This window comes from Ceratotherium simum, chromosome 28 (assembly GCF_057802395.1).
Source record: "Ceratotherium simum simum isolate JZ-2026a chromosome 28, ASM5780239v1, whole genome shotgun sequence".
Lineage (NCBI taxonomy): Eukaryota > Metazoa > Chordata > Mammalia > Perissodactyla > Rhinocerotidae > Ceratotherium > Ceratotherium simum.
In genome coordinates, this window is record NC_141927.1 from 30,617,707 (window position 1) to 30,645,049 (window position 27,343).

General features: G+C 39.4%; 1 protein-coding gene across 4 annotated transcripts in view; it reads right to left on the minus strand.

Annotated features, from left to right (window-relative positions):
* Nucleotides 1-2,114: 2,114 nt before the first annotated feature.
* Nucleotides 2,115-27,343, minus strand: part of POFUT3 (protein O-fucosyltransferase 3) — an 83,183-nt gene continuing 57,954 nt past the window's right edge. For 2 of the 4 annotated variants that reach the window (XM_087418494.1, XM_004428840.3), the window contains exons 4-5: nt 25,087-25,922; nt 2,115-2,842 (exon numbers count right to left, since the gene is read on the minus strand). In XM_087418494.1, the coding sequence (XP_087274620.1) occupies nt 2,618-2,842; nt 25,087-25,922 (1,061 nt within the window). In that variant the 3' untranslated portion in view covers nt 2,115-2,617. Of the gene's footprint in view, nt 2,843-17,812; nt 17,903-23,722; nt 24,852-25,086; nt 25,923-27,343 lie in introns of those variants that run through there. The other 2 variants (XR_015548837.1, XM_087418495.1) reach the window with 2 other exon arrangements.

Consider the following 27,343-nt stretch of genomic DNA (forward strand, 5'->3'; position numbering starts at 1 on the left):
CAGCGTTCAGGTTCTGAAATATTATATTTGATACTTGATCAAAGGTCAAAGTTGCCTCCAGTTTCAGATGAAGAAGTGAAGACTAGTGACTAGCATTAGTCGTCATTTTCTTTAACATTTCGGAAAAAGTCTCTGTCCCCCTTGGCATATCACTTGGAAAATCAGTCTTTGAGAAGAATCCAAGCGGAACGTACTGAAGCACTAAACAGAATGTTGCATTGAATACAGTCCTTCACAGCCACGAGTCAGTCCTCACAACAGCCCTGTGAGGCAGGACATTTTCTTAATCACATTTCAACAATGAGACAGTGAGGTAAAGAGAATGGTATGATGGGATCAACACGGATAAAATGTGCTGAGATCCTGACATGGAACTCCAAAAGCACACCTTCCATTTTCCAGGTCAGAATCCTGCTACAGTGGGGACACGCCTCTCGCTCACTCACGGCAGCAGTTATCATACACAAGACGGCATCATCTTATTAATGAAAATCCTATTACAGAAGATGCATACGCTAAGCAAAAAAAAAATTAAAGTCTCAAATCTATGGGTTCTCAAAGAGTCCCAAAGAATCCCTAATTTATTTTGTTTGAAATGCACCTCATTTTCAATCCCTTGAATTCCCTCTCCTCCATCCTCTTCCCCCACAAAATTTTCATACCACATTAAATGAGCAATGATTTTATTTCACTACATTTGTTCAGAGCTACATACTTTAGAAAAGTTTAGGGAGAACTTCATCTACGGACTCATGATGAAGAATCGTGATGGAATAAAACTACATGAACTGCTGAGGTTTAAGACACACATGCAGCAGGTGAGCACTGGGTATGTGTTTAAGGCATTTATGGAAGAGAACTGAAACTATCTGATAATATCTCACCACAGGCACAAATCGTATCTTGGGCTTTCTTTTAAGAGTACAACAACCACAAAAAAACACACAAAAAACCTCATTTAATACACAATTTAAAATCTGGTCTTTAACAAGCAATCTCCCTTTCCAACCCTTTCCCTTTTGATACTATCAGATAAAATGGCAGAGAGATAAATTCCTTTCTATCTTCACACTACCCAATAAGTATGCTTCTTCCTGCAAAGAAGAGCGTGCTTCCTTTGAAAAACAGTGGTTCCGAAATGGTTTGTGACTGTCTTAGTAAAAACACCTACAAAATTAAACTTCTTAAATTTTGATAAACAATTAAAGAATGCTACACAGCAAAGAACTTCAAAGACAATTCCAGTCACTTCTTTTTCGATACAAAAACTAAGGCCCAGGGAGATTAAGAGATTTGCACAAAATCATATTTAGTCAATGGCAGAGCTGGGATTGAGAGAACCCAGTCATAAACACCTTCTCCCACCCAGCAATGTGACTCTTCTTACCTAAAAGAAGGTACTGGTTTATGTCCTCATTTCTCTGACACAGCCAGAGAGACAGCTGCTTAAGGAAGAGATTGCTCATGGTAGACACAGAAAGGCATGGCCTGTGATAAAGGGGAGTGGGTGCCATGAGAGCTCCCCCCAGTTTCCCCTTTGTGCCACATCAGGGACTCTTCCTGTCGTCTGGAGCTTACGTCTTTCCACAATAAGGAAAACCAAAGCCATGATATCGGGTGGCAACAGGCTTTAGTATCATCTAGAAACCTCCTCACTCTCCATGGAAAGAAAATGTGAGCCAGTGTTGTTTCTCCTTGTCTTTTGTGGCGCTCCAGTAGATGCTCCAGACAAGACAGCTGAACCTTCTCTGTGACAGGATCAGAAATGAAGGGAATGCTCACAAACCAGTGGGGCTTCCTATCACTTTCAACACAACTGGAGTTCCTGGGGGCATTCACTTCCACTCCCACAGTGATCAAAATGTACAGGCTGTCCAGGCTGAATCATACGATTATCATTCTGCTCAGCAGTCTAAGGGACAATTGGGAACATCTCGCTGATCAAAACACACAAGGAAGAGGCACGTCTTCACAAGACATTCCACTCTGGGGAGAATGAGGGGGAGGATTTCAGGGCAAGATGAAAATAAGAAAGGTTAGGGAGGTAGTTGAGAGTGTGGAGAAGAAGGTAGACACAGGCATATGCTCTTTTGACTTGAAGAGTAAATAGCAGATCAACTTCATACAGCTTTTATTACTCACTTACATCCTTGGAAACCAACAGATGGACTCTCTCATTGCCAAGTTCTAATGCATTTCATGTTCATGCTCAGCATCAGGACACTGGGCTTGCCAAATACGAATAAACTGCAGTCAGTGAGGTGAGTATCAAGAATGCACAGCTACACCCTCTGACTCCCTTCAGCGAGGAAGGTACTCACTCTACATCAGGTGAACTTCCACGAATGGCAGCAGGTACATGGGTCCAGACAAGTAAACTGAAGGTGACCAGTGTCCATATGAAATATTCACTTTTTTAGTATAAAAAAATATAGAGGTGACCCCTAAGGGCAATTCATATCTATTATTTGATAGGGCTCATTATGAGTACTGCAGCAATTAAATTCTTATCCTAAAGGATAGTCAACCAAGTAGCTATTGTATTCATATGTTAAGGCAACCTAAAAAATAAAACTCAAGATGGCTCTAGTCTGTACCATCCTGATACTTTTTGAAATTAGTCCTTGAATACTAGGGCCCAAAACTCTTGAGCTGAAAAGTTTTGATTCCTATCGACCAGCCACCTCAGTGCCTGGGCTTCTTTCTTGGATTGTTCAAAGCTTGGTATCCACATCCGTCGCAAAGAGCTCGAACGTGGAGCCGGAGGGGAGAAAGCAAACACTGTAGGCTCTGGGCAACTCAGGTGAGTAACTTCTGCCTTCCATCTTTTGGGTGGTAAGCCCTGCGTTGAGAGAAGGGAAAAAAAGAATTAAAAACATATGCAAAAGAAGCACACGTCCTGCGTTCCTGCCTCACAATAACAGAACCCAGCACACACTTTCACTGAAGAAAATATCTTCACTCCATAGAGTGTCAATAGTTACACTGTTGTATAGTTGGAGGAGAAAGAAAATATCTAACATTTATTGAGATTATTCTGTGCCCTAGACACTTTGCTAGCAGTTTACATAGATTGTCTCATTTAATTCTTAAGGCAAACATACTAAATAGATAGTACTACTCCATTTTACAGAGGTGGGAACTGAGGCTTCAAATAGTTACGTAAATTGTCCCAAACAGCACACCTAAGATCGAACATAGTTCTCTCCAGATTCTAAAGCTATGCCCTCCCTCTTGTTATTTGTTTGGTAGTTCATTTCTTTCTTTCTTTCCTCTTCCCTTACATCCTACTGCCATTACCCTCCTGCCTGTAGGCAAACATTTTAATGTGTTTAATACAGTTCTTTGTGTTTAAATGTCTTTTTAGAAAATATGTCAGCATTTTCTGGACATTTATTTTCAATTTACTTATATGTTGTTATATTATATATCTCATTCTGCTTGTTACTTTCTCACCAAGCCTTGTTTTTGCACGTATTCATGTCGCCACAAGTACATCTCATCCTTTCTTTTTAATGTATTCCCACTGCACTCAAGGGTGTGCCTACCAAAAAACAACAACACCTGACATACGCACAGGACCTCCCAGCTTTCACAACACTCTCACATGGACCCATCCTGCTATGAGCTTGGTCCACGCTCTATCTTGGTTTATTTCCACGGTCTTCTAACGAGTCTCCCTGATTCCACCCTTGATCCACTGCAGGGTACACTCGGCAGCTATTTGCATTGCAAGTTAAAGTCAGAGTCCTTACAATGGCTTATAAGACCCTTTCAGGATTTGGCCCTCCAATAATTTTCTAAGAGAGGGAGGAACGAAGATGGAAAGGAAAGAAATAAGAGAGAGCACAAGAGGGAGGAAGACAGACAGACAAACTCCAGAATGACAGACTGAACACACACATCTAATTTCCTTCCCTCCTGAAACACCATTAAAATGAGACTAAAAGAGGGCCAGCCCGGTGGCTTAGCGGTTAAGTGCGCGCGCTCCGCTGCTGGCAGCCCGGGTTCGGATCCCGGGCGCACACCGACGCACTGCTTCTCCGGCCATGCTGAGGCTGCGTCCCACATACAGCAACTAGAAGGATGTGCAGCTATGACATACAACTATGTACTGGGGCTTTGGGGGAAGAAAAAGGAGGAGAATTGGCAATAGATGTTAGCTCAGAGCTGGTCTTCCTCAGCAAAAAGAGGAGGATTAGCATGGATGTTAGCTCAGGCCTGATCTCCCTCACAAAAAAAAAAAAAAAAAATGAGACTAAAAGAACTGTTCTAAAAAGATACTAATCTATAAGAACTAGGAGAATGGAAGAAGGAAGAAGAGTAACAAAATTAGAGACTGGGAAGCAGAAGGAAAAGTAGTGCATCACTACATAGACTTTTTTAAAAACCGAATCATAAGGCAGCAGTCGGATGAGCTGGGAAGCAGTCTATTTCACACTGCAGAGCTCCTAAAGGCTCAGGAGGCCCCAGATACTCCTGGAAGTGGGAGAGAGGGCAATGAATTAAGAAGAATGAAGAGAAAGTCTGTCTACGAAGCAGTCAGATACTCAGATTCCTTCCTCTACTCCTCGTGACCAGGTGTCTTCCTCTCCCTTACCTGACAAAAGACTAGAGGTTTACTATCCACAGAAGCAAAACACAAGATCTTTGACCTGGAGAACAAGAGGCAAAGTTTAGGGCAGTGGTGTGGTATTGTAAACAGAAGGGTTCAGTGAGCATGTGAACATCAGATATTGAGACCTTCTTGCTCTCTTCCTATAATCCACTCCCACGATGCTGGTAGCCAGGCCTCACAATCCAGGCAAGAAAACGAAGGGTCCTTCTCTGGGGAATGTGATATGTCCAGGAGGACATAAGTCAGAACTCCCTAAGGAAACCACCTAGCCAGATCATCCTACACTGAATATGAACAGCCAATATGCCCCACTTATACTCAGAGCTGCCAATCAAACCACCCTAATATGAGTAGGTTACCAAGTTTACAAAACATCTGAGAAAAGTCACCAACATGAAAAACAGAGACAAGGGACAAAGAAAATTATAGAAAACTTCAAAAAAAAGAAAAGAGAGCTAAAAGAATATCAATGAAAAAAAGAATCAGATACCAGAAAAGGAAACATTAAGAGAACCAAAAAAATAAGATCTTAGAAATTAGATATACAACAGCTGAAATGAAACAATTAATAGGATTGAGAGACAAAGTTGAGACACATTCCTTAAACTAGGAGAAAAAAATAAAGAAACGGGAAAAGCATTTGAATACTGGATCTCCAGGATTGGTTCTTTAAAGTTAAAGAACCAGTCTCAGAGGACGAATGTGCAAATGTTGAGTTCCAGAAAAGAGAGAGGGAAAGAAAGAAATATCCAAGGAAATAATTTAAAAATTTTTCCCCAAATTGAAGGACCTAAGTTTCAGATAGACGGTGCCCACTGAGAGCTCAGCACGATATAAACAGTTTCTTGCCAAAGTACATTTTTATAAATTTCAGAACACAGGGAAGAAGGAAAAGGTTCCACAACCTCCCTGAGAGAAAAAGTGCAATTCTGAGGATCAGAAGTTAGGATGTATTGGATTTCTTGACAGTAACACTGGAAGTTAAAGAGCAATGGTGAGATTCACTGCTGAACGTTAACATTAGCGGGTAAAACTTTTAAGGAGAAAAGGGTACTTGCATAGCCTCAAAGTATCTCCCCCCAAATATTTATTAATTATTGTCATGGTTTTAACATATGTCCACAAATTATTTGATATTCCTCCCTCAAAGATGAAGCTTAATTCCCCTTGCTTTGAATGTGGGCTGGATGTAGTGACTCATGCAGAGGAAACTGAAAATTAGTAACCTCACAGTGGAAAAACCGACTGGATACCACCTTAACCAAGTGATCAAAGTTAACTTCAGAGTAACATGTCATGTAGATATGCATCCCCTGATATGATGAGATGAGAAGGGCCCTTTCACCTCTGTGGTATTACTCTCCAAAATCCACAACCCAAGTCTTGACATGAGAAAACATCAGACAAGCCCTATGGAAGGATATTCTATAAAAATACTGACCACACTCTTCAAAAGTATCCAAGTTATTAAAAATGAGGAAAGACTAAACAACTGTCACAGATGGAAGGATTCTGAGGACGCATGATGACTAACTACAACCTGGTGTCCTGGATTTGATCCTGGAACAGACAAAAGATATTTGTGGGAAAGCTAGTGAAATAGGACTGAGGTCTGTAGTTCAGTTAATAGTAGTGTACCAATATTAATTCTTAGTGCTGACAAATGTGCCATGGTGTTAGGTAAAATGTTAACATTAGGAGAAGCCAGGTGAACAGTATATGGGAACTCTGGACTATCTTTGTAGCTCTTCTGCCCACCTAAAATCACTTCAAAACTAAAAGTTTTTTTTAAAGGCAATGGAAAAATACCTTCAAAATGCTGAGAAAGACCATTTTATTAGTTTATACTCAGCTAAACTGTTGCGCAAATGTTGGAATAAAATAAAGACACTTCAGACTTTCCCCTATACACCCCTTCTCAGGAAGCTACATGAGGTCATGATCAATCAAAATAAGAGAGCAAACTAAGCAAAAGAGAGAAAAGCATACAAGAAATAGACGTGTCAACACAAGAGAAAAAGACAAGAAAAGAAATTTCCAAAATGCTGAGAAAGGGAGCTCTCAGGCTGATGGTCTGCACTGAGCGGGGAGGCAGCCAGTCGTGGAGGAGGTCAGAAGGCTCTGGGAAGATAAAATGAATTGGATGCCTGGTATATCTCAGGAAATTTAAACAACAAGGATTGAATTAGTGATAAGGACATAGAAAAATTTTCAAATAAGACAGTTATTAATTAGAGGGAAACAAAAAGCTGTACAGGCAAGGGAAACAAATCGTAGTACACTACACGGTTCATCTCTGAATAAGCTACACAGTCATAATCACATAAACACTGACTATCAAAAAAATTAGTGTATCAGCATGTCATTTAGAAATATTGAGTAAATATCAAAATAATTAGCTAAATATGGTAGTAAATGGTTGCTTATTAGGAGAGGAAAAAGAAGTGGAATAGTGTTGGGTTTTTTTAACTAACTTTGCAGAACTATCTGATTTTATATCCTATGTGCATGTACAGTAGTCCCCCCTTATCCTCAGGGGATACGTTCCAAGACCCCCAGTGGATGCCTGAAACTGCAGATAGTATGAAACCCTACAAATACTACATTTTTTCCTATACAGTACAGCGTGGATATGCTGGACAAAGGGATGATTCATGCCCCAGGCAGTATGGAGCAAAAGGGCACAAGATTTCATCACACTACTCAGAATACTGTGCAATTTAAAACTTACAAATTGTCTATTTCTCGAATTTTCCATTTAATATTTTCAGACCACGGTTGACCGTGGGTAACTAAAACTGTGGAAAGCAAAACTGTAGATAAGGAGGGATTACTGTATATCTTTTTCCAAAAAAAATTTTATTTATTTATTTATTTTTTGTGAGGAAGATCAGCCCTGAGCTAACATCCATGCTAATCCTCCTCTTTTTGCTGGGGAAGATAGTCTCTGAGCTAACATCTATTGCCAATCCTCCTTCTTTCCCCCCCCACCCCAAAGCCCCAGTAGATAGTTGTATGTCATAGTTGCACATCCTTCTAGTTGCTGTATGTGGGACGCGGCCTCAGCATGGCCGGAGAAGCGGTGCGTCCGTGTGTGCCCGGGATCCGAACCCAGGCCGCCAGTAGCAGAGCGTGCACACTTCACCGCTAAGCCACGGGGCCTGCCCCCCCAAAAATTTTTAATTTGAACATAGTAGCCTAATGTGTCTGGTTTGTAATGATTAGAATCTTCAACCCTCCCAAATTTACAAAGCAGAGCAAAAAAACAATTTGGAAATACAACAATTTGGGTGTCTACCTATGGTTGGATCAACATACTCTCTTTTCCTTAAAACTCCCAGAGGGAAAATATGAGAAGATACTAGGCGTGTAGCCTGAAGAGACAACTTGGAGTAAACACTAAGCTTCTCTTGAAGCACCTGAAAGGACTGTAAGTGGCAGAGTGAATTAATTTGTTTGGTAGAGTGTGAAGGATAGAGTTGCCCAAATCCTCCCTTCTCTTGGGAACTACTGATAGATGATCACACAGTTTGCCTTCCAAGAGCCTGGAACTACAGCAGGGATTCTTTATCAAGAGAACATTGAGCACAGAAAACCAGAACACAAATCCAAATAGCAAACCGTTAGGAAAAGCTACGACCTAAAATCTGGGAAGTCTAAATACCAATACAAAGTTCAAAGGACAGAGCTAGGCTCAAAATCGGGGTTACTTTAGCCAGAGTTCATGGTTGGGTGGAGACTATATTTGGAGCAACAGCAGAACAGAATCAAGTAAGGAGGGCCCAAAGTGATTACCACAAAACAACTCTGGAGAGGCCACTGCTCACCTTTATTGACTGATAGGTACAGACGCAAGGCTATATCCCACTGAAGTAAAGATTCAGAATCAGGCAGCTCAGAATGGACTATAGAAGAGAAGTTTGGGTTCAATATAATGAACAATAAAACTGTCAAAACTAACAAAAGATAAAAATGGGCTACCTTAAAAAGTAATGAAATCGCCAGCACTGGAAATGTTCCAACATAAATTAGTAGATGACTTGTTCATGATACTTGAATCACCAGTCAGCTGGTAGCTGTACCAACCACATAACCTTCAACGGCCTTCCCAACTCTGACCTTGCATAACTGTTTATATGGGAAAGACAGTAATAATGCTCTATTTCCCTGCCTGCCCACTCAGGAGTCTCTTCAACAGTGTAGGATTAAGTTCCATCTGAGGTGACATCACAGAGAAAAGAATCTTATGAAATGGACTCTTTTAACTCTAGTGTTCTTCCAGAAATGTTTCACAGTATGACCTGAAGGAAGTGCGTTTGATGAAAGAGTTATGACATTTTTAGAAGGAACTAACTTTCAGCATCCCAAATTGCATTTCCAGCTGAGGTCCTGGGCAGAAAAACGAGCTGTTTCTGAGGTACAATTAACAAATATTTTGTTTCCAAAGAGAATGTGGCCCCTATTCTAAGAATAAGGAGAAAATCAGACAATCTACAAATTCATAACTTTTCTTGAGCCCATCAGGGAACTGAGATCACACAGCAACCAAGTAAACTGAATTCCAAAGAGTGACAAGGCCCTCCAAGGAGAGATGGATACATGATCTGTTTCACCTTTGGCAGAACACAGGAGAAAGAAGTAGTCACCATACAAGTAGGTAACAAGAAATCAGTTAATATTTTAACAAATCCTTAAAGGTGAAGTATGGGCTACCATGTCAGTTTGGAATAACTGGGAGCCCCAGACACAAAAGAGTTCAAACTCACTGAAAGCTCTTTTCCATGGACCTCCATCAGATGCCCAGAAGGAAGACTGGGGGCAGGACAGGAGATTGAAAAGAGTCCCCTTCCCTGGCCCAGTGCAAGGAGGGTGATCAATTGCTGCTGGGGGACATTCAGAAAGCCCCCCTCACCTCCCCAGATCCTTCCCTCATAAACAGAAAAAGCCTTAAGCCACTGAGGAAGCAGTAGCAAACCTTCTGTCCCTGGATCCAAGGGAAAAATCTATTACTCCTGGGGGACGGGTAGAAGCAAAACTCATCTGTCTCATGGTTGGGGGACGCTGGAAACTAGCACCCTACAATGTAGTCTAGGATCCCACAATGGTACCAGAGGTTGCTTACCACTGGGGAGAGACACAAAACTCTTTCCCATCCAAACCAATCACAGATACAAGGCAGAGTTTGGCTGCCATGGAAAGGAGAGGCAGGTACAGAGAAAGCTTCACCCCCGAGGCCCAGGAATGCAAAGCTTGCCTAAGCCTGAGTCTGCCAAGACAACAAAGACAACGAAGACTCCACCTTGCCCTCACCAAGTAACACGCAACAGTAGTTTATTGCTGGAGGAGGAACAAGATCGTGGAGGGAGACCTACTCTCTGGCACAGCACTACAGGAACTGCCGAAAGCTGAGGGTGGAGGAGAAATATGAAGAAAAACTTTTTAGCCCCCAGGTCCCACTCTAAACACAGGTCATAGCAGTGCTTAGTTACTGGATAATTATTATTACTGGAATAATTTGAAGCTCTGGAGCACTGAAGATAACAGCAGCAACACAAACCTGAATTTAGCTCAACTCCTGACTAGACCAGCTCAACCCCACACACTAACAGCCTGATAGAAAAAGTGGCGTGCCCATTTCTGAGCCTAAACGTTACTTACCTCAGTTTCTGTACTTCTGTACATGATGTCTAGCAATCAATTAAAAATCATGAGAAACATTAAAAGAAAATAAAACCCACTGTCAAGAGACAAAGCAATCAATAGAACCAAACCCAGAGATGACTCAGATGTTGGAACCATCAGGCAGGGACTTTAAAATAACTACCATTAATATGTTAAAGAATACAGTGGAAAAGGTAGACAACATGCACGAACATAATGGAAATTTCAGCAGAGAAACGTAATATAAAACAGGAGTCAAATGGAAATGCTAGGATTCAGCAGCTGAAGGGATGTTGAATTAGGTGATCCCTGAGCTATTTACAACTCTGGCATTCTATGATTATCAGACCACCACTTCAAGAAGGTAAGAGAAGAAAAATCAAAATAAGGAAATGGATGGTTTACATGGAGAAAACATAAGGCAACTGACAATGTCCCACTGGAATTGTTCCCTCACACCTTCAATTTAAAATATAAAAAGGGATGAGAAATCACTACATGCACCTCTGGTCAGAAAGTAAATTCTATTAACCTAAAGAAAGATTGTCTGCTTTGTTCATTTTAAATACAAATAGGAAATCTCTAAATTGTCTTCTCTTTTAGAGTCATGGAATACTGAATCTTTCCTTCTTCCTAGAAATCCTCCTCATTTTCATACCTTATTTATAATTCTAACTTCAAAAGATCATCCAAATTACTTACAACATCATGTTTAATCATCAAGAAGAAAAATTTTGACCCAAGATATGTCTACTGGATAACTTTTAACAGGTAACATCTATGATAAAAGAAGTCTAGGTTTAATACTAGATATTAGATAAAAGCATGTTCAAAGAAAGAAAATGTAAAGCAGCTCTTTCTCTCCTGGCAAGTGTCCATTTGATGACTTAGGGTTATTACTCCTAGAGGTGATTTAGTACGATCACTAAAATGACAGTAAGGAGTTTTTTTTTATTAAGGCATAGATTCAAAGGACAAACAAAATAATGGTGACAACAGCAACAAAATTTTGGGAGTTGCAAAGTTAATAGTGGGTGGCAAATTACTTAGTTGACCTGAGAAAGCTGAGTTCTAAAGAGCAGTGGGAAAGCAGTAAATCAACTCAATCTATACTAAAGAGTCGCCAAGATATTCAGAAATCTGGTGGCATAAAGAATCTCTGGAAATGGGTGTAAAGATGGGGCTAAAAACAGAAGAGTTGCTTGTCATTTTGGTAAGACGCAATTAAAACCCCAGAGCATTACTCTGCACAAATAGAAAACTAATGTTCCCCTACCCCAGGAAAAGCTGAGGCATATTCTCTAAAGAAAGTTCAACAGTGGGTCTCTAGACTAGGGGACAGTAGGCACAGCTGAGGGTACGGGCACTGTACTCTAGCTGACACCTCTTATGTACCTGAACCTCTCAACCTCACCTGTCTCTTGTTGCAGCTGTGCAGGGCTTTAACCGACTGTGCACCTCACCTCCGCCCACGTGACTAGCACTTCGTTTCCTGGGATTTAACTGTTGGAGTCATGGTGGAACTCTTCTTAGCACCCACATCACAAACATGCAACCTGAAAGTGAGGGAGAGATAAGCCCAGTGGGGCAAACTTTTGATCAAAGGGAGGCTGGAGCCAGTGGATAAATTCTCTCCCATTCCTTACCCTAAAGGAATGGTCCTGAGATGCAGTACATGCTTCTCAGGGGTGGGGTCCTGAGGACTCACCAATCAGTAGCATCCTCATATTGGCTCTCACTCCTTCCCCGCTTCACTCGTCTGTTCCTCACTCCTCCTCTCTGGGATTGTACTCTTTAATAAGATCACAGCACAAATGCCTCTGCTTCCATTTCTGTTTTCGTGGATCCAAGTTGGTGCCACAAGTGGCCCTAGAAAGCATTACTCACTTGATGGCAATCTTTATCGTCCCACTGTTAGTAGTAAGTCGCCATTAAAATTAATAAGACTATCACCTGTTTATCACCAGCACTCAGCACATAAGCAAGAAAGGAGAGCTCCTGCTCAAAGAGGAAACAGCTTGGGGGCCAGCCCCGTGGCTTAGCAGTTAAATGCGCGCGCTTCGCTACTGGCGGCCTGGGTTCGGATCCCGGGCGCGCACTGACGCACCACTTGCCCAGCCACGCTGAGGCAGCGTCCCACATACAGCAACTAGAAGGATGTGCAACTATGACATACAGCTATCTACTGGGGCTTTGGGGGGGAAAAGGGGAAAAAAAGGAGGAGGACTGGCAATAGATATTAGCTCAGGGCCAGTCTTCCTCAGCAAAAAGAGGAGGATTGGCATGGATGTTAGCTCAGGGCTGATCTTCCTCACAAAAAAAATAATTAAAAAAAAAAAAAAAAAGGAGGAAACAGCTTATATGCCAAAAGGAAGACCTGGAGGACTTGGCTACGATGTAATGGCAAGAATTGGAGAAGCATGTGTAGGAGCGCATCTTGAGGGGTTGGACTACGGTGGGAGGAATATAAGGCTAAACAAGGACTTCATGGACCTGGAGGGACTCATGATATGCAATTCAATGTTCTGGCAAGAATATCTGAATCTGGTCCTAACAGTCTGGTGGATGGCTCCTTGAAACTTAGACGTGACAGTCTACTGTAAATGAGACAGAGCTGTCAGAGATTCTCTGGCATAATATTGAGGAAGGTCAGAAGGTTCAAGGGTTGGGAAAGTTAGAACAGTTTTACTATGTAAGACTGAGAACCGGCCACCTGAACATGTTCCCTGACAGGGCCAAGAGGACACTTCCTTCAGGATGTCAATACAGAAAACACTGGTGAGAGAAGAACTACCGATCAGGACTATCTTCTGTAGGCTGGGGCTGAGAGTAAGAGATGCTCCTGTGGAACTAGGGTCCTTAGAATAACAAGGATTCCCAAATGGGTAAAAACCACTTATAAACACTTAACCATAAAAGGCAAGGGGGAAGGAACTACCACAAAGGATAAAAATGCCAGACTGCTGTTGCCTCACCCCATGCAGATCATGGCATTTCTAAAGATGAAATAGATGGTCAGAGAAACTAGATAGTTGCTCAAATTGTATAATTGAGATGGAGAGGGAGAGGGAGAGTACACAAAGAGAAAACTGATGGCAGCTGCCACATGGAAATTTAAGTGCCTCACTCTGTTTCAAAAACTAAATCAGTTCATAAACCAAAGCCCATTGATTGAAAGTGCCATTGCCATGTAATTTTTCACTGGAGAAAGAAAACAGAATATTCAGATGTTCAAAGACTGTTGGATATAAGGTCTAGTTGACATTGTTACCAGAAGCTTAAAATTCTGTTATGGTTCTCCAGTTAGGGTGATAGCACATGACGGCCAGGTGATAAATGGAGTTTTTGCCTATGCGCAGTAGCTTCAACGGGTCTACAAATCCAACTTGTGTTTATTTCCTTGGTTCTCAAGTGAATATGTGGGATAGTTATACTTAGCAGCTTGGAGAAACCTCACATGGGTTTCCCTGATCTGTGGAATAAAAGACATTATGGTGGGGTTGGCCCGGTGGCATAGTGGTTAAGTTCACGTGCTCCATTCAGCAGCCCGGGATTTGCAGGTTCGGATCCCAGACGCGCACCTATGCACTGCTTATCAAGCCATGCTGTGGTGGCGTCCCATATAAAGTAGAGGAAGATGGGCACAGATGTTAGCCCAGGGCCAATCTTCCTCAGCAAAAAGAGGAGGATTGGCAACGGATGTTAGCTCAGGGCTAATCTTCCTCACAAAATAAAAAGACATAATGGTAAGAAAAATAAAGTTAAATCTCTTAAAACTGCCCCCTCAGCCAAGATAGTAAACCTTTTTTCTTGCTGAGGAAGAGTCACCCTGAGCTAATCTGTTGCCAGTCTTCCTCTATTTTGTACGTGAGCAGCCACAGCATGGCCACTGACGAGTGGTGTAGGTCCACACCCAGGAACTGAACCTGGGCCACGGAAGCAGAGCATGCTGAACTTAACCACTAGGCCACTGGGGCTGGCCCAGTAAATCTTTTTTTATATACTGATAATATGTTTGTTGAAAAATTAGGACAGAAAAATATGTGAAGAAAAGAGAAAGGAAAAAATATTAATAATCATTACCTCTAGAGTCTGGGAACCTAGGATATTTTATAGTTTATTCTTTATACATTTCAATACTTATCAAATTTACTAGAATAAATGTGTATTATTTCTATAAATGAGGGGAAAGCATAATATATGTGTATGTTATATGTATACATATACATTCCCAATTCCATTAACTATTCACACACAATCATTTAATTCTTTGGTGAAATTAAATCTATTAAACAAAGATAGCAGCTTGCTAATAGTAAACTCTACAATTTTATGCTTTCTTACATTAAAGATTTGTACTACTACACCTAAAATTTCCCTTTAAGTTTCTTGTTTTATAATTGAGGTATAACTGGCATACATTATATTAGTTTTAGGTGTACAACATAATGACTTGATATTTGTATATATTGTAAAATGATCACCACAATAAGTCTAGTTAACATCTGTCACCATACAGTTACAGAATTTTTTCTCTTGTGATGAGAACTTTTAAGATTTACTCTCATAGCAACTTTCAAATATTCAATACAGTATTATTAACCATAGTCACTATGCTGTACACTACATCCCATGACTCATTTATTTTATAACTGGAAGGTTGTGTCTCTAAACTCCCTTCACCCATTTCACCCACTCTCTACCCCCCCACCTCTGCAAACTACTGATCCATTCTCTGTATCTATGAGCTCAGTTTTTTGGTTGTTGTTGTTGTTTTTAGATTCCACATGTAAGTAAGATCATATGGTATTTGTCTTTCTCTGTCTTACTTATTTCACTTAGCATAATGTCCTCAAAGTCCATCCATGTTGTCGCAAATGGCAAGATTTCATTCATTTTTATGGCTGAATAATATTCCATTGTATATATATATATATATATATATATATATATATACACCACATTTTCTTTATCCATTCGTCTGTTGATGGACACTGGTCGTTTCCATATCTTAGCTATCATAAATAATGCTGCAATGAACATGGGGGTGGATCATATGGTAGTTCTATTCTTAATTTTTTGAGGAAACTCCATACTGTTTTCCATAGCGGCTGCATCAATTTACATTCCCACCAGCAGTGCACAAGGGTTCCCTTTTCTCCACATCCTCACCAATACTTGTTATTTCTTGTCTTTCTGACAATAGCCATTCTAACAGGTTTGAGGTGACATCTCATTGTGGTTTTGATTTGCATTTCCCTGATAATTAGAGATGCTGAGCATCTTTTCATGTACCTGTTGGCCATCTATATGTCTTCTTTGGAAAAATGTCTATTCAGCTCCTCTGCCCACTTTTTAATCAAATTGTTTGCTTTTCTGCTATTGAGTTGTATGAGTTCTTTAAATATTTTGGATATTAATCCCTTATTATATGATTTGCAAATATTTTCTCTCATTCAGTAGGCTGCCTTTTCAATTGGTTGACAGTTTCCTTTGCTGTGCAGAAGCTTTTTAGTTTGATGTAGTCCAACTTGCTTATTTTTGCTTTTGTTCCTTTGTTTTTGGTGTCAGATTCAAAAAATCATCACCAAGACTAATGTCAAGGAGCTTACTGCCTATGTTTTCTTCTAAGAGTTGTACGGTTTCAGGTCTTAGATTCAAGTCTTCAATCCATTTTGAGTTAATTTTTGTGTACAGTATAAAATAGTAGTCCAGTTTCATTCTTTTGCATGTGGCTTTCCAGTTTTCCCAACGCCATTTATTAAAAAGACTGTTGGTTCTCCATTGTATATTCTTGGCTCCTTTGTCATAAATTAATTGACCCTATATGTGTGTATTTTTTTCTGGGCTCTTTATTCTGTTCCAATGATTTATGTGTCTGTTTTTTTGCCAATGCCAATACTACACCGTTTTGACTACTATAGCTTTGTAATATAGTTTGAAATCAGGAAGAGTCATGCCTCCAGCTTTGTTCTTCTTTCTCAAGATTGCTTTGGCTATTCCGGGTGTTAAGGTAGTAAATCTGGAAGCAATACCATATCTTTGGAAAAACTGCCGAGATTCGTGCGCCCACCAGACTGAGCAATTGTCACCCTCATCATATCTCCCCCTCCCCATTTAATTCACCTTTTTTTGTGTGTGTGTGAGGAAGATCAGCCCTGAGCTAACATCCATGCCAATCCTCCTCTTTTTGCTGAGAAGACCGGCTCTGAGCTAACATCTATTGCCAATCCTCCTCCTTTTTTTCCCTTTTTATCCCCAAAGCCCCAGCAGATAGTTGTATGTCACAGTTGCACATCCTTCTAGTTGCTGTATGTGGGACGCCGCCTCAGCATGGCCGGAGAAGCACCGGGACAAGCATGGCCTCAGTGCGCACCCGGGATCTGAACCCGGGCCGCCAGTAGCGGAGCACGCGCACTTAACTGCTAAGCCACGGGGCCGGCCCCCTAATTCACCTTTGACCCTAGACAAAAACAAGATAAATCATGGCAGATGGTGGAGATTACCATGAACTTAACCTAACAGTAGACCTAACTGCAGCTGCCTTGCTAAATTTCTTATCTATAGAGGAGCAGATCAACACTGCTCCTATCAACATTTTATGTTAATGCCCACAACAAGCATCCACGGAGAAGAGGAGCACACAAGCACGCGGACAGCAATGACTTATTGTTGGATGTCAGCCAGCCTCTCTCCTTTCTCACTGCAATACTGGCTCCATGGGCCCATGAACAGAGAAGACATCATGGCAATGATAGAGGCTATGCATGGACCGAAAAGCTTTGGATCCCACTCATAAAGGCAGAATTCACTACTGCCACTGTTGAATACCTAACCTACCAGCAGCAATGATCAATACTGAGCCTTTTGATACGGCACCATTCCTTGAGGAGACCATCTAGCCACTTAGTGACAGGCTGAATACACTGAAACCCTTTAACCCTGGAAGGAGTAGCAATTTATCCTCACTAAAATTGACATTTACTCTAGATACCTGTTTGACTTCCTTATCCCCCATCTCTCTGCCAGCACTATCATCCAGTGGTTATAGAATGCCTTCTTTAGCAACATGATATCTTCTACAACACTGACTCAGACCTAGGGACCCAACGTATTAAGGGAAAGAGGTATCGAAATGGAAAAATGACACTATGACAATGGACAATGTTACAGGAGACACAGGATTTACTGGTTTTACAAGCACCCCATCACTCAGAAGAAGTTGGCCTAAAAGAACTGTGGAATAGCCTGTTAAAGGCTCAGCTCCAGTAGCAGTTCAGGGACAATACTCTACGGGTTTGTTAAATCAGTGGTCCAAATATGAGACTGTACTCCAAATATCTGGACTATATGGTTATGGAAACCAAGGAGTAGAAGTAGGATTGACTAATCTCACCATCATTCCCAGCGACCTATTTGCTTATTTTGTGCTTCTCATCCTTGCAACTTAGGCTTTCTTAGGTTCCTGGCTCCTAGTTAGCCAGGAGAGCGGGAATCTTTTCCACAAGGGCCATAGGAAGGTTCTCATCAAACCTGATTATATGCAACTTTCAATACTGCATGCTGGCAAACAGCTTTCTTCTTCCACTTCAGCAACCAGAATGCTTACAACCAAGCCAGCACCTTACAGGAAGGAGATTAGAAGAACAAAATGATAAATAGGCCATTCATCAAAAGGACACAATATAATATATGTAACGGATCTTGAAAATACTTGAAGCAAACATTGATAAAACCGAAAGAAAAAATAGACAAATCCACAATCATAGTTAGAGATTTCAATACTCCTCTCAGTGAATAACAGAAGTAAATAGAAAATCACAAAGGATATAGAAGACTTGAACAACACTATCAACCAATTTGTCCACACTGACATTTACAGAACACTCCGTCCAACAACTGCAGAATACACATTCCTACCAAGTGCACATAAAACTTTACCAAAATAGACCACATTCTGGGCCATAAAACGAGTCACAATGAACTTAAAATGATTCAAGTCATATAATGTATTTCTAATAACACAATGGAAAAAATCAGTATCAGAAAGGTATCTGGAAAATCTTCCAAGATGTGAAATCTGAAAAACTCATGGGTCAAACAAAAAATAACAATGGAAATTTTTAAATATTTTAAACTGAATTAATATTAACACAATAATCTAAATTTGTAGGATGTAGCTAAGGCGATGACTAGAGAAAAATTTATAGCATTCAACACGTATATTAGAAAAGTATAGAAGTTTAAAATCATTGACCCAAGTTTTCACCTTAAAAAATTTGAAAACAAACAAATTAAGCCCAAATTAAGAAGAATGAAAATAATAAAAAGCAGAAATCATTAAAATGTAGAACAGCAAAGTAAGAAAAAAAACAACGAAACCAAAAGCTTATTATTTGAATAGATCAATGACATGGATAAAACTCTATTCAGATTGATCTTGAAAAAAAAGAAAGAAGACAAAAATTAATATCAGATATGAGAGAGGTGACATACAGATACTACAGACATTAAAAGGATAAAGGAATATTAATAACAACAGTATGCCAATCAATTTGACAGCTTAGATAAAATGAAAAAATATTCCTTAGAAGACGTGATCTACCAAAGCTCACTCAAAAAGAAATGAATGACATGAATAGCTCTGTATCTATTAAAACAATTTAACTTATAGTAAAAAACCTTCCCACAGAGAAAAGTCTAGGTACTGATGGCTTACTGGTAAATTCAACACAATATTTAAGGAAGAAATAATACCAATTCTACACAAACTCTTCCAGAAAACATGAGGGGAGGGAGCATGAGGCCAGCATTACCACATATAAAAACTAGACAAAGACATCAGAAGAAAAATATAGAACAGTATACCTCATGAACATATATGCAAAAATTATTAAAAGTTTTAGCAATTCAAATCCAACAATAAATAAGAAGGATAATACATTATCACTAACTGAGGTTTAGCTGAGGAAAGTAGGGTCAGTTTAACCTTCAAAAAACATCACTATAACTCACCATTAAACAAACTAAAAAAGAAAAACCATATGATCATCTCAATAGATGAAGAAAATCATTTGGCAAACTTTCACATCCACTTTGCATAAAAATTCTTCTCAAACTAAGAATAGAAGGAAACTTCCTCAACCTGATAAAAGGCATCAACTAAAAACCTACAGCTAACATCATAAACAATGATGAAAGACTGACTTTGTTCTCCCTATGACTAGAACAAGGTGAAGACATATGGTCCCAACAATACTACACAAAATTGCAATGGAGGTCCTAGTCAGTGCAGTGAGGGGAAAAAGGGAACAAAAAAAAAAAAAAATAGATTGGGGTGGAGGGAGTAAAATTGTCTTTATTTGTAAATGACATGATCATTTATATAGAAAAATCCTAAGAAATCTACAAAACAGACACCAGAACTAATCAGTGAGTTTAACAAGGTTGCAGTATATGAGGTCGACATACAAAATCAATCTTATTTTTTTAAATCTATTATTTTTTTAAATCTATTGTTTTTAAAAATTTTAATTTTAGTTTACTAGCAGCTAACAATCAGAAAATAAAGTAAAAAAAATACTATTTACTATAGTATCAAAAAATATTAACTACTTAGGGATAAATTTAACCAAAAAGTTATAAAACCTGTACACAAGAAACTACAAAGCATTGTCTACAGAAGTTAAAGAAGACCTAAATAAATGGACAGATATATCATTCTTATATGTTAAATGTCTCAATATTATTACCAATTCTCCAATTTCATACATAGATTCAACACAATCCCAATGAAAATCTCATCAAGAATTTTCATATAAATTGACAAACTGAATCTAAAATGTATATGGAAAAGCAAAAGACCTAAAATAGTGAAAATAATTTTGAAAAAGAACAAAGTTGGAAGATTGACACTACCTCATTTCAAGACTTATTATGAAGCTACAGTACTCAAAAACAGACAAATTGATCAGTCCAGAAACTGACCCATACATATATAACCAATTGATTTTTGAAAAAGAAGCCAAGGTAATTCAATCAGAAAAGAATAATCTTTCCAACAAATGGTGCTGATACAATTGGATATCCAAATAAACAAACCTCAACTCTTACATCATTCTACATTACAAAAGTGAACTCCAAGTGGATTATAGACCTAAATGTAAAAGTTAAAACTACAAAACTTCTAGAATAAAATAGAAGCAAATCTTAGTGGCTTGGGTTAGACAAAGATTTTTAAACAGAACACAAAAAGCAGAAACTATAAAAGAAAGAAATTGATGAGCTTCATCAATTTAAGCAGAAACTATAAAAGAAAGAAATTGATGAGCTTCATCAATTTAAATCAAAAATTGATCTGACTTCATCAAAATTAAAAACTTTATACTTCAAACGATACTGTTAATAAAATGAAAAGACAAAGCTAGTCCTGGTGGCCTAGTGGTTAAGTTCAGCACGCTCTGCTTTGGTGGCCTGGGTTCAGTTCCCAGGTGTGGACCTACACCACTGGTCAGTGGCCATGCTGTGGTGGCAGCTCACATACAAAAAAAAAAAAAAAGAGGAAGATTGACCACAGATGTAAGCTCAGGGCGAATCTTTCTCAGCAAAAAGAAGAAGATTGGCAACAGATGTTAGCTCAGGGCAAATCTTTCTGAGAAAAAAAAAAAAAATGAAAAGACAACCCAGACTAGAAGAAAACATTTGTTCATTTTATAATTAACAAATGACTTGTATCCAAAATATATAAAGAATTCTTACAACTCAAGATTAACAAGACAACCCAAGTTTTTAAAAATGAGCGAAAGATAAGAATAAACATTTCACCAAAGAAAATGTTGATGACAAATAAGCCATTAAAAGATACTCAAAATCATTAGATACTAGAGAAATGTAAATTAAACCATAGTGAGATACCACTATACATCCACCAGAATGATAAAAATTAAAAGACTGACCACATCAAACTGCTCATGAATGGAACTCTCATACAATGCTGGTGGGAATGTAAGATAGAACAACTTTGGAAAACAGTTTGGTAGTTTCTCAAAATGTTAAACATACATCTACCATATGACCTAGCGATTCCATTCCTAGGTATTTACAAAAGAGAAATGAAAGCCTATGTCCATAGCAAAACTTGTACATGAACGTTTATAGGAGCTTTATTTGTAATAGCCATAAACTGGAAACAACTCAGATGTCCATCAACAGGTGGACAGATATGGAAATTTTGGTACGTCCAAACTTCAGCAATAAAGAGAAACGAACTATTGATACACACAACATTGTGGATAAATGTCAACATTATCACGCAGAGTGAAAGAAGACAGACACAAAAGAGTACATACCACATGATTCCATTTACATAAAATTCTAGAAAACTGCCTTAGTCTTTGTCAAAAGTGACAAAAAGCAGACAGGTGGTTGCCTGAGGAAGCTAGTGGAGAAGGGACAGACTACAAAGGTTCATAAGGAAACCTTTGGAGGATGATACAAATGTTTGTCATCTTGATTGTGGCCATGGTTTCACAGGTATATGTCATAACGAATCAAACTGTACACTTTAAACATGTGCAATTTATTGTATGTCAATTATACCTCAATAAAGCTAATTTTTTAGAAGCTTATCCCAGTTTCGCATAGTTATACTTCTGATGATTACATGTTGTCTCCCCGCTTTGAGGAGAGGATTATTTATCAATAAATGATCTTTGACTGACTAAAATTAACTCATGAGATGCCCTCTTCAATACTGAAAGACTTTCCCCTACATAAATAAAGCATACAACACAGAGAATAAGCCTACTCAGATTCACTTGGTGTGGTGGTCAGACTTAAGATGGCCCCCATGATCCATGCCTCCTGGTATTCATGCCCTTGTGTCATCCCCTCCCCTTGAGTGTGGGTGTGGTCGCTTGCTTCTAACCAATAGAACACAGCAAAGGTGAGAGGATGTATGTGATTACGTGTACTTGATTACATATGTAAGATTGTAGTACTGGTCTTGTTGGACTCTCTCACTCCCTTGCTGGCTTTGAGGAAGTAAGCAGACATATTAGGAAGGCTACACGACAAGGAACTGTGGGTGGCGTTTAAAAGCTGAGGATACCCTCCAGCCAGCAGGAAACTGAAGCCCTGAGTCCTACAACCTCAAGAAACTGAATCTGCCAACAAGCATGTGAGTTTAGAAGCAGACCTGCCCCCAGCTGAGTCTCCGGATAAGAACCCAGCCCTGACTGACACCTTGATTGCAGCCTTCCAGGGAACCCAGCTAAGCCATGACCTAACGCAAAGTAACTGTGAGATAACAAACTGTATGTTGTTTTAAGCCACCAAGTTTGTGATAATATTGTTTACACAGCAACAGATAATTCACTAGGTCTGTGTGTTTATGAGAGGGAAGGGTAGGAGAGGCAGAGTAGAGACAGCAGAAATGCATTTGATATTCTAATAGTATTTTCCATACCTAAATACAATGATTTAAAATATTATCAACTGGAAGATAAAAAAATAACCAGAGTTACAGGAAATCAAATTATTTCTTTCAGCTTTTCTTTGGCTGAAAGAGAAAAAGTTAAGAAACTTATATTTAAATAGCTTACATTAAGGCATGCCATATATAAGCTGTAACAAATCTTGTAAAATGAATGCAAATGAAACCAACTGGTCTAAAACCCTTTAATTTATTTCATGGTATGTTTTGTCCTGCTTTTCAATAATGAGCGCATTAGCATTTGAGAAATGTGACAAGTTCATTGAAATGCAAGCAATTTTAATGATTCTGATGGACTTCCCTGACCACCTCTCTGGGAGGAATAAGAGCACACGGGAGGAGAGCCTACTCTGTCCATCTTTCTTCACACTCCAAAGAGAAGGACATTCAATCCTACCGCCTTCAGGCGCTCTGAAATACCACAGCTAGCTGTTTCTGTTGGAAATGCAGGAATACAAGTATTCTCCTGTATCTTTTAAAAAGCTATTTACCAACGTCGTTATACCCTCTTCTCCAGGCCCCGCTAATCATCCCAGTAGGGCTCTGTGAGGTGCAGGAGCAGGTAGGGTTTGTGTAGTTCTTTCAGTTTTCTGGGAATATAATCTCCAAGCCTGGAAAGGATCGTGAAAGACAGGCCAGGCAAATCATCGCCCTCAGAAGTTCTGCTTTCTGCTTTGATATATTTTCAGAATAAATAATCGGTAAAGCATGGGCAATTAATGTGGTCTCTACTTTCTCATGTCTCTTTGCAGTAGTGTGTGTATTTTGGTTTTTTGCTGTAATGTGGCCCTTTAAATTAGGTCATAAAGGAAGTCATTGGAAAACAGGATGCATTCTCTGAGAATGAGGTAATATTTAGTGTTCCTGTTGTTGACCAAGACATTCAACTTAAAATAAATGATTTTATGAGTAAAAATTTGTTACATAAAACCAGATAAAAGAATTTAAATTTTAATAATAATTAAAATGAGGAAAATAATGTTTCAAATATTTTAAATTTGTCTCAACATATATATATTGAGCATACAAAAGTCTTATATAGTATACATACAACACATAAAAATAATTCCACAGACTGTTTAGGTTTATATTTGACCTGAAATTAATATGCTAGCCAAAATAAATATTTAAATATTTAACAAAAATTGTTTTCCTTTGGAGAATTTAGATAAAACTTTATGTGTATATGGGAGTCAAGCCAGGGAATGATAGCTGACAGCCAAGTAGTATGTGTGGGCCACCTCATTTTTTAAAAATTTCCAAGGTAGTTGAAACTAATCTTTCTTTTCCTTTCAATAAATTACCTTTTAACAAATTCAGTTATATATAAAATAGGACCATTCCTGGTATAAATAAATAAAGTAAGCAATTAAACAAACATTAAGAGCATCTAGAAATTTGAAGACATTACTAAGAACTTTATAATAATTAAAGGAAAAGAAGTCTTTTAAATATTATCCCCATCATTATTTGAATTTCCTCTCTATATTAATAAGCACGTGTGTATGCCAGAAAGAGAAAGAGCAAGAATCAGAGAGAGAGAGAGGGGTTAATTGATGGTGTATGTAAAATGAAAGTAAGTTTCAAAATAGCAGCCTGGGGCCGGACCCCGTGGTTTAGCGGTTAAGTGCGCGCGCTCCACTGCTGGCGGCCCGGGTTCGGATCCCGGGCATGCACCGACGCACCCCTTCTCTGGCCATGCTGAGGCCGTGTCCCACATACAGCAGCTAGAAGGATGTGCAACTATGACATACAACTATGTACTGGGGCTTTGGGGGGCGGGAAAAAAGGAGGAGGATTGGCAACAGACGTTAGCTCAGGGTCAGTCTTCCTCAGCAAAAAGAGGATTGGCATGGATGTTAGCTCAGGGCTGATCTTCCTCGAAAAAAAAACAAAAAAAAAATAGCAGCCTGTGGGGCTGAGTGTAAGGGGTCTGGCAGAAACCACAGCATTGATGGAGAGGTTAAGGGATTGACTATGTGGATGAGATTCAGAACTTTCCATTTTTTTTCTTTTTTGGCCTTCTTCCCTCCTCTGCAGTCTCCTTGTATTACTGCCCAGCATCTGCAGCATGGTGTCCTTCAGAAGAAACAATAAAGGAGAATTTAAGGCCATCAGGAAGAAGGACATGACTAGTAAACTTCATGACAGTCATCAAACGATAGCAAGGAAATATTCAACTTTCCTGCAGAGCCTGCCTTTCCGATAGGAAACAGGAGTAGCGATGAGGCAGCAGCAACAGAAGGATGCAGAATGGCAGAGACCATCAGGATAGCCATCCCAGCACCTCTTTGCCAAACCTTGATTCGCTTACCTTTTCCTGAAGCCTAATATTATCCCACACCTTGTTGCACACCATACACTCAAATGCATCAATGTAGTTGTCCTGGTTGATGTCTTGCACACCCCATTTCCGTTCCCTGAGAGCTGCGAGAAGTCGCTGATTAGAGATCTCACCCTTCAGCTTCCATTCTATGTAGGCCTCGTACAGTCTGTCATCATAATCCAGTTGTCTGATATAACTTGCCAGTTCTCTAGGGTGAGAAAACTCTGACACGAGAATAGCACTTCTATTACTTGGAAGCCAGTCCGTGATGCTGGGGGATCCGTAATACACAGGGACCACCCCCAGTTTCAGAGGTCTCCAGAACTTCTCAGTGATGTAGTCATCACAAACTGCATTCTCAAAGGCAAGGATAAACTTATACTGAGCAATGATCCTATAAAAGCCATCAGCATCCATAGAGGCTGGGTTTTTCAGCTGCCAAGGGAGATCTTTGTTTTGTAAACACTCACCATAGGAATCGACCTCAATGTAAGTCATCAGCTCTCGGATATAACTGTCTCTATCTGACGGTGGGTCACAGTCTGACTGTACATACACCAGCGGAGCAAGTCTTTTTCGAAGGTTGTTTTTGGACTGCAAAGGGACCAGGTATCGGAGTGACTTCAGGACTTCTATGCCCTCCAAGTATTGGGTAGTTAGTGGTAAGTGGGAATGCCGGCTGAACGTGGCAGTGTAGTTGAACAAGGTGATCACTGGCTTGTGAAACAGCTTATAATTGTTTTTCGGAGACTCTTCGTGAAAAAGTGCCCAGTCGTGATGGGCCTTCCGAGGCAGAGGTAAACTATCTATGTTAAAGTCAGTACCTAGGAGAAGAAAAGAAAATATTAGTATGTCCAAAAGAATTTTGGTGTTTAAGTTTGAATCCACCTGGCAAGATTAGAATACAGAGGAGTTTGAGGCTATAAATAAGAAGCACATTACCGTGTCTGCAAAGTGCATGGCAGTCAGTCATGAAGCCCTCACCCTAGAAACTTCTCAGGGAGAGGATCCCAAAAGAGAGGGACCCTCTTTCTCATTTTATGAAAAGGGAAATGGGAGTAGTGTCTAGCCTGGTTCTAAAAGGAGAATTTATTCCACTGCCTCCTGCAACTGGCTTTCCTTCCCAAAGATGTTGTCTAAGCAGGGGCAGAAAGAGACTGACAGATCTTAAAAAAGAAAAGAGCAAGAGAAAGGAAGCCAGAAAGGGAAAAGCAACCAGCTTGTCATATTGATTAACTGAAAAAAAGTGAGATCATATAAAAGTAGTCAGAACAAATATACAGGATAGATTGTTTTTAATCCAAAATGATCGATTTCAACAAAGTGCAGTGAATCAATCTTAGTCAAAATGGGAGACAAGAGGCTTTTAGGGACGAAAGAGATGATAACAGCACTATGTTACAGACCACTGCAGGATGGACATGAATTAACAAGCACATCAAGAAATAAAGAAGGCATAACAGGATTATAATTATGAGTGATTCTAGCTTCCACACGATTAATTGGGAAACTTCTGAAACACGATAATGTGTAGACAGAAGTGATGGATGTGGTAAGCAACTGTTTCCTGACTGTGTGTGTGGAGACCCAATCAGGAAGAAGTTACTTCTATAACTGAGAAAGAAGAATTAAGACAATATCACAATACATAATACAGAATTTCTAGAGTGTTCCTGACACTGATGATTTTTTGGCCCCTGATTTGAGTTTTTAAATGTAAGGAAGTGGCAAAAAGACAAAATCCATCTTCCAGCATCCACTTGGAAGAAAAGCATAAAATAAATGCTTCCAGCAGAATAAAACATATTCTCTAGTAGAATTCATAAAAATTATTTAATGCCAGTGCACACTCCCTCAAATAAATATATACTCTTTGGTGCCAACAGTACATCAATGAGAAATCAATTAATCAAGAAAGGCTTTTAAACAATTAAGGATCAAATAAGATTATATTGGAGGATATACATTGACCCCAGAGAAATTGCTGAAGAAAGTACTACTGTCTTGATAACAGGCTTTATTCTCGATGATCAGGAATGGAAGACTAACATCTAAAAATGGTTATATATTTGTTTACCTGGCATTTGCTATATTTTGACCTTCAGCATCAAAAACAGTACTCATCCATACACCTGAAATTTAATGGCATATAGAGTTGGATGGTCAGCAAAGGTTAATAGACAAACTGAGGACATGAAAGAGAAGAGAATTTGAGAAGAAAGGCAATTTATCACACTGAAGTGGT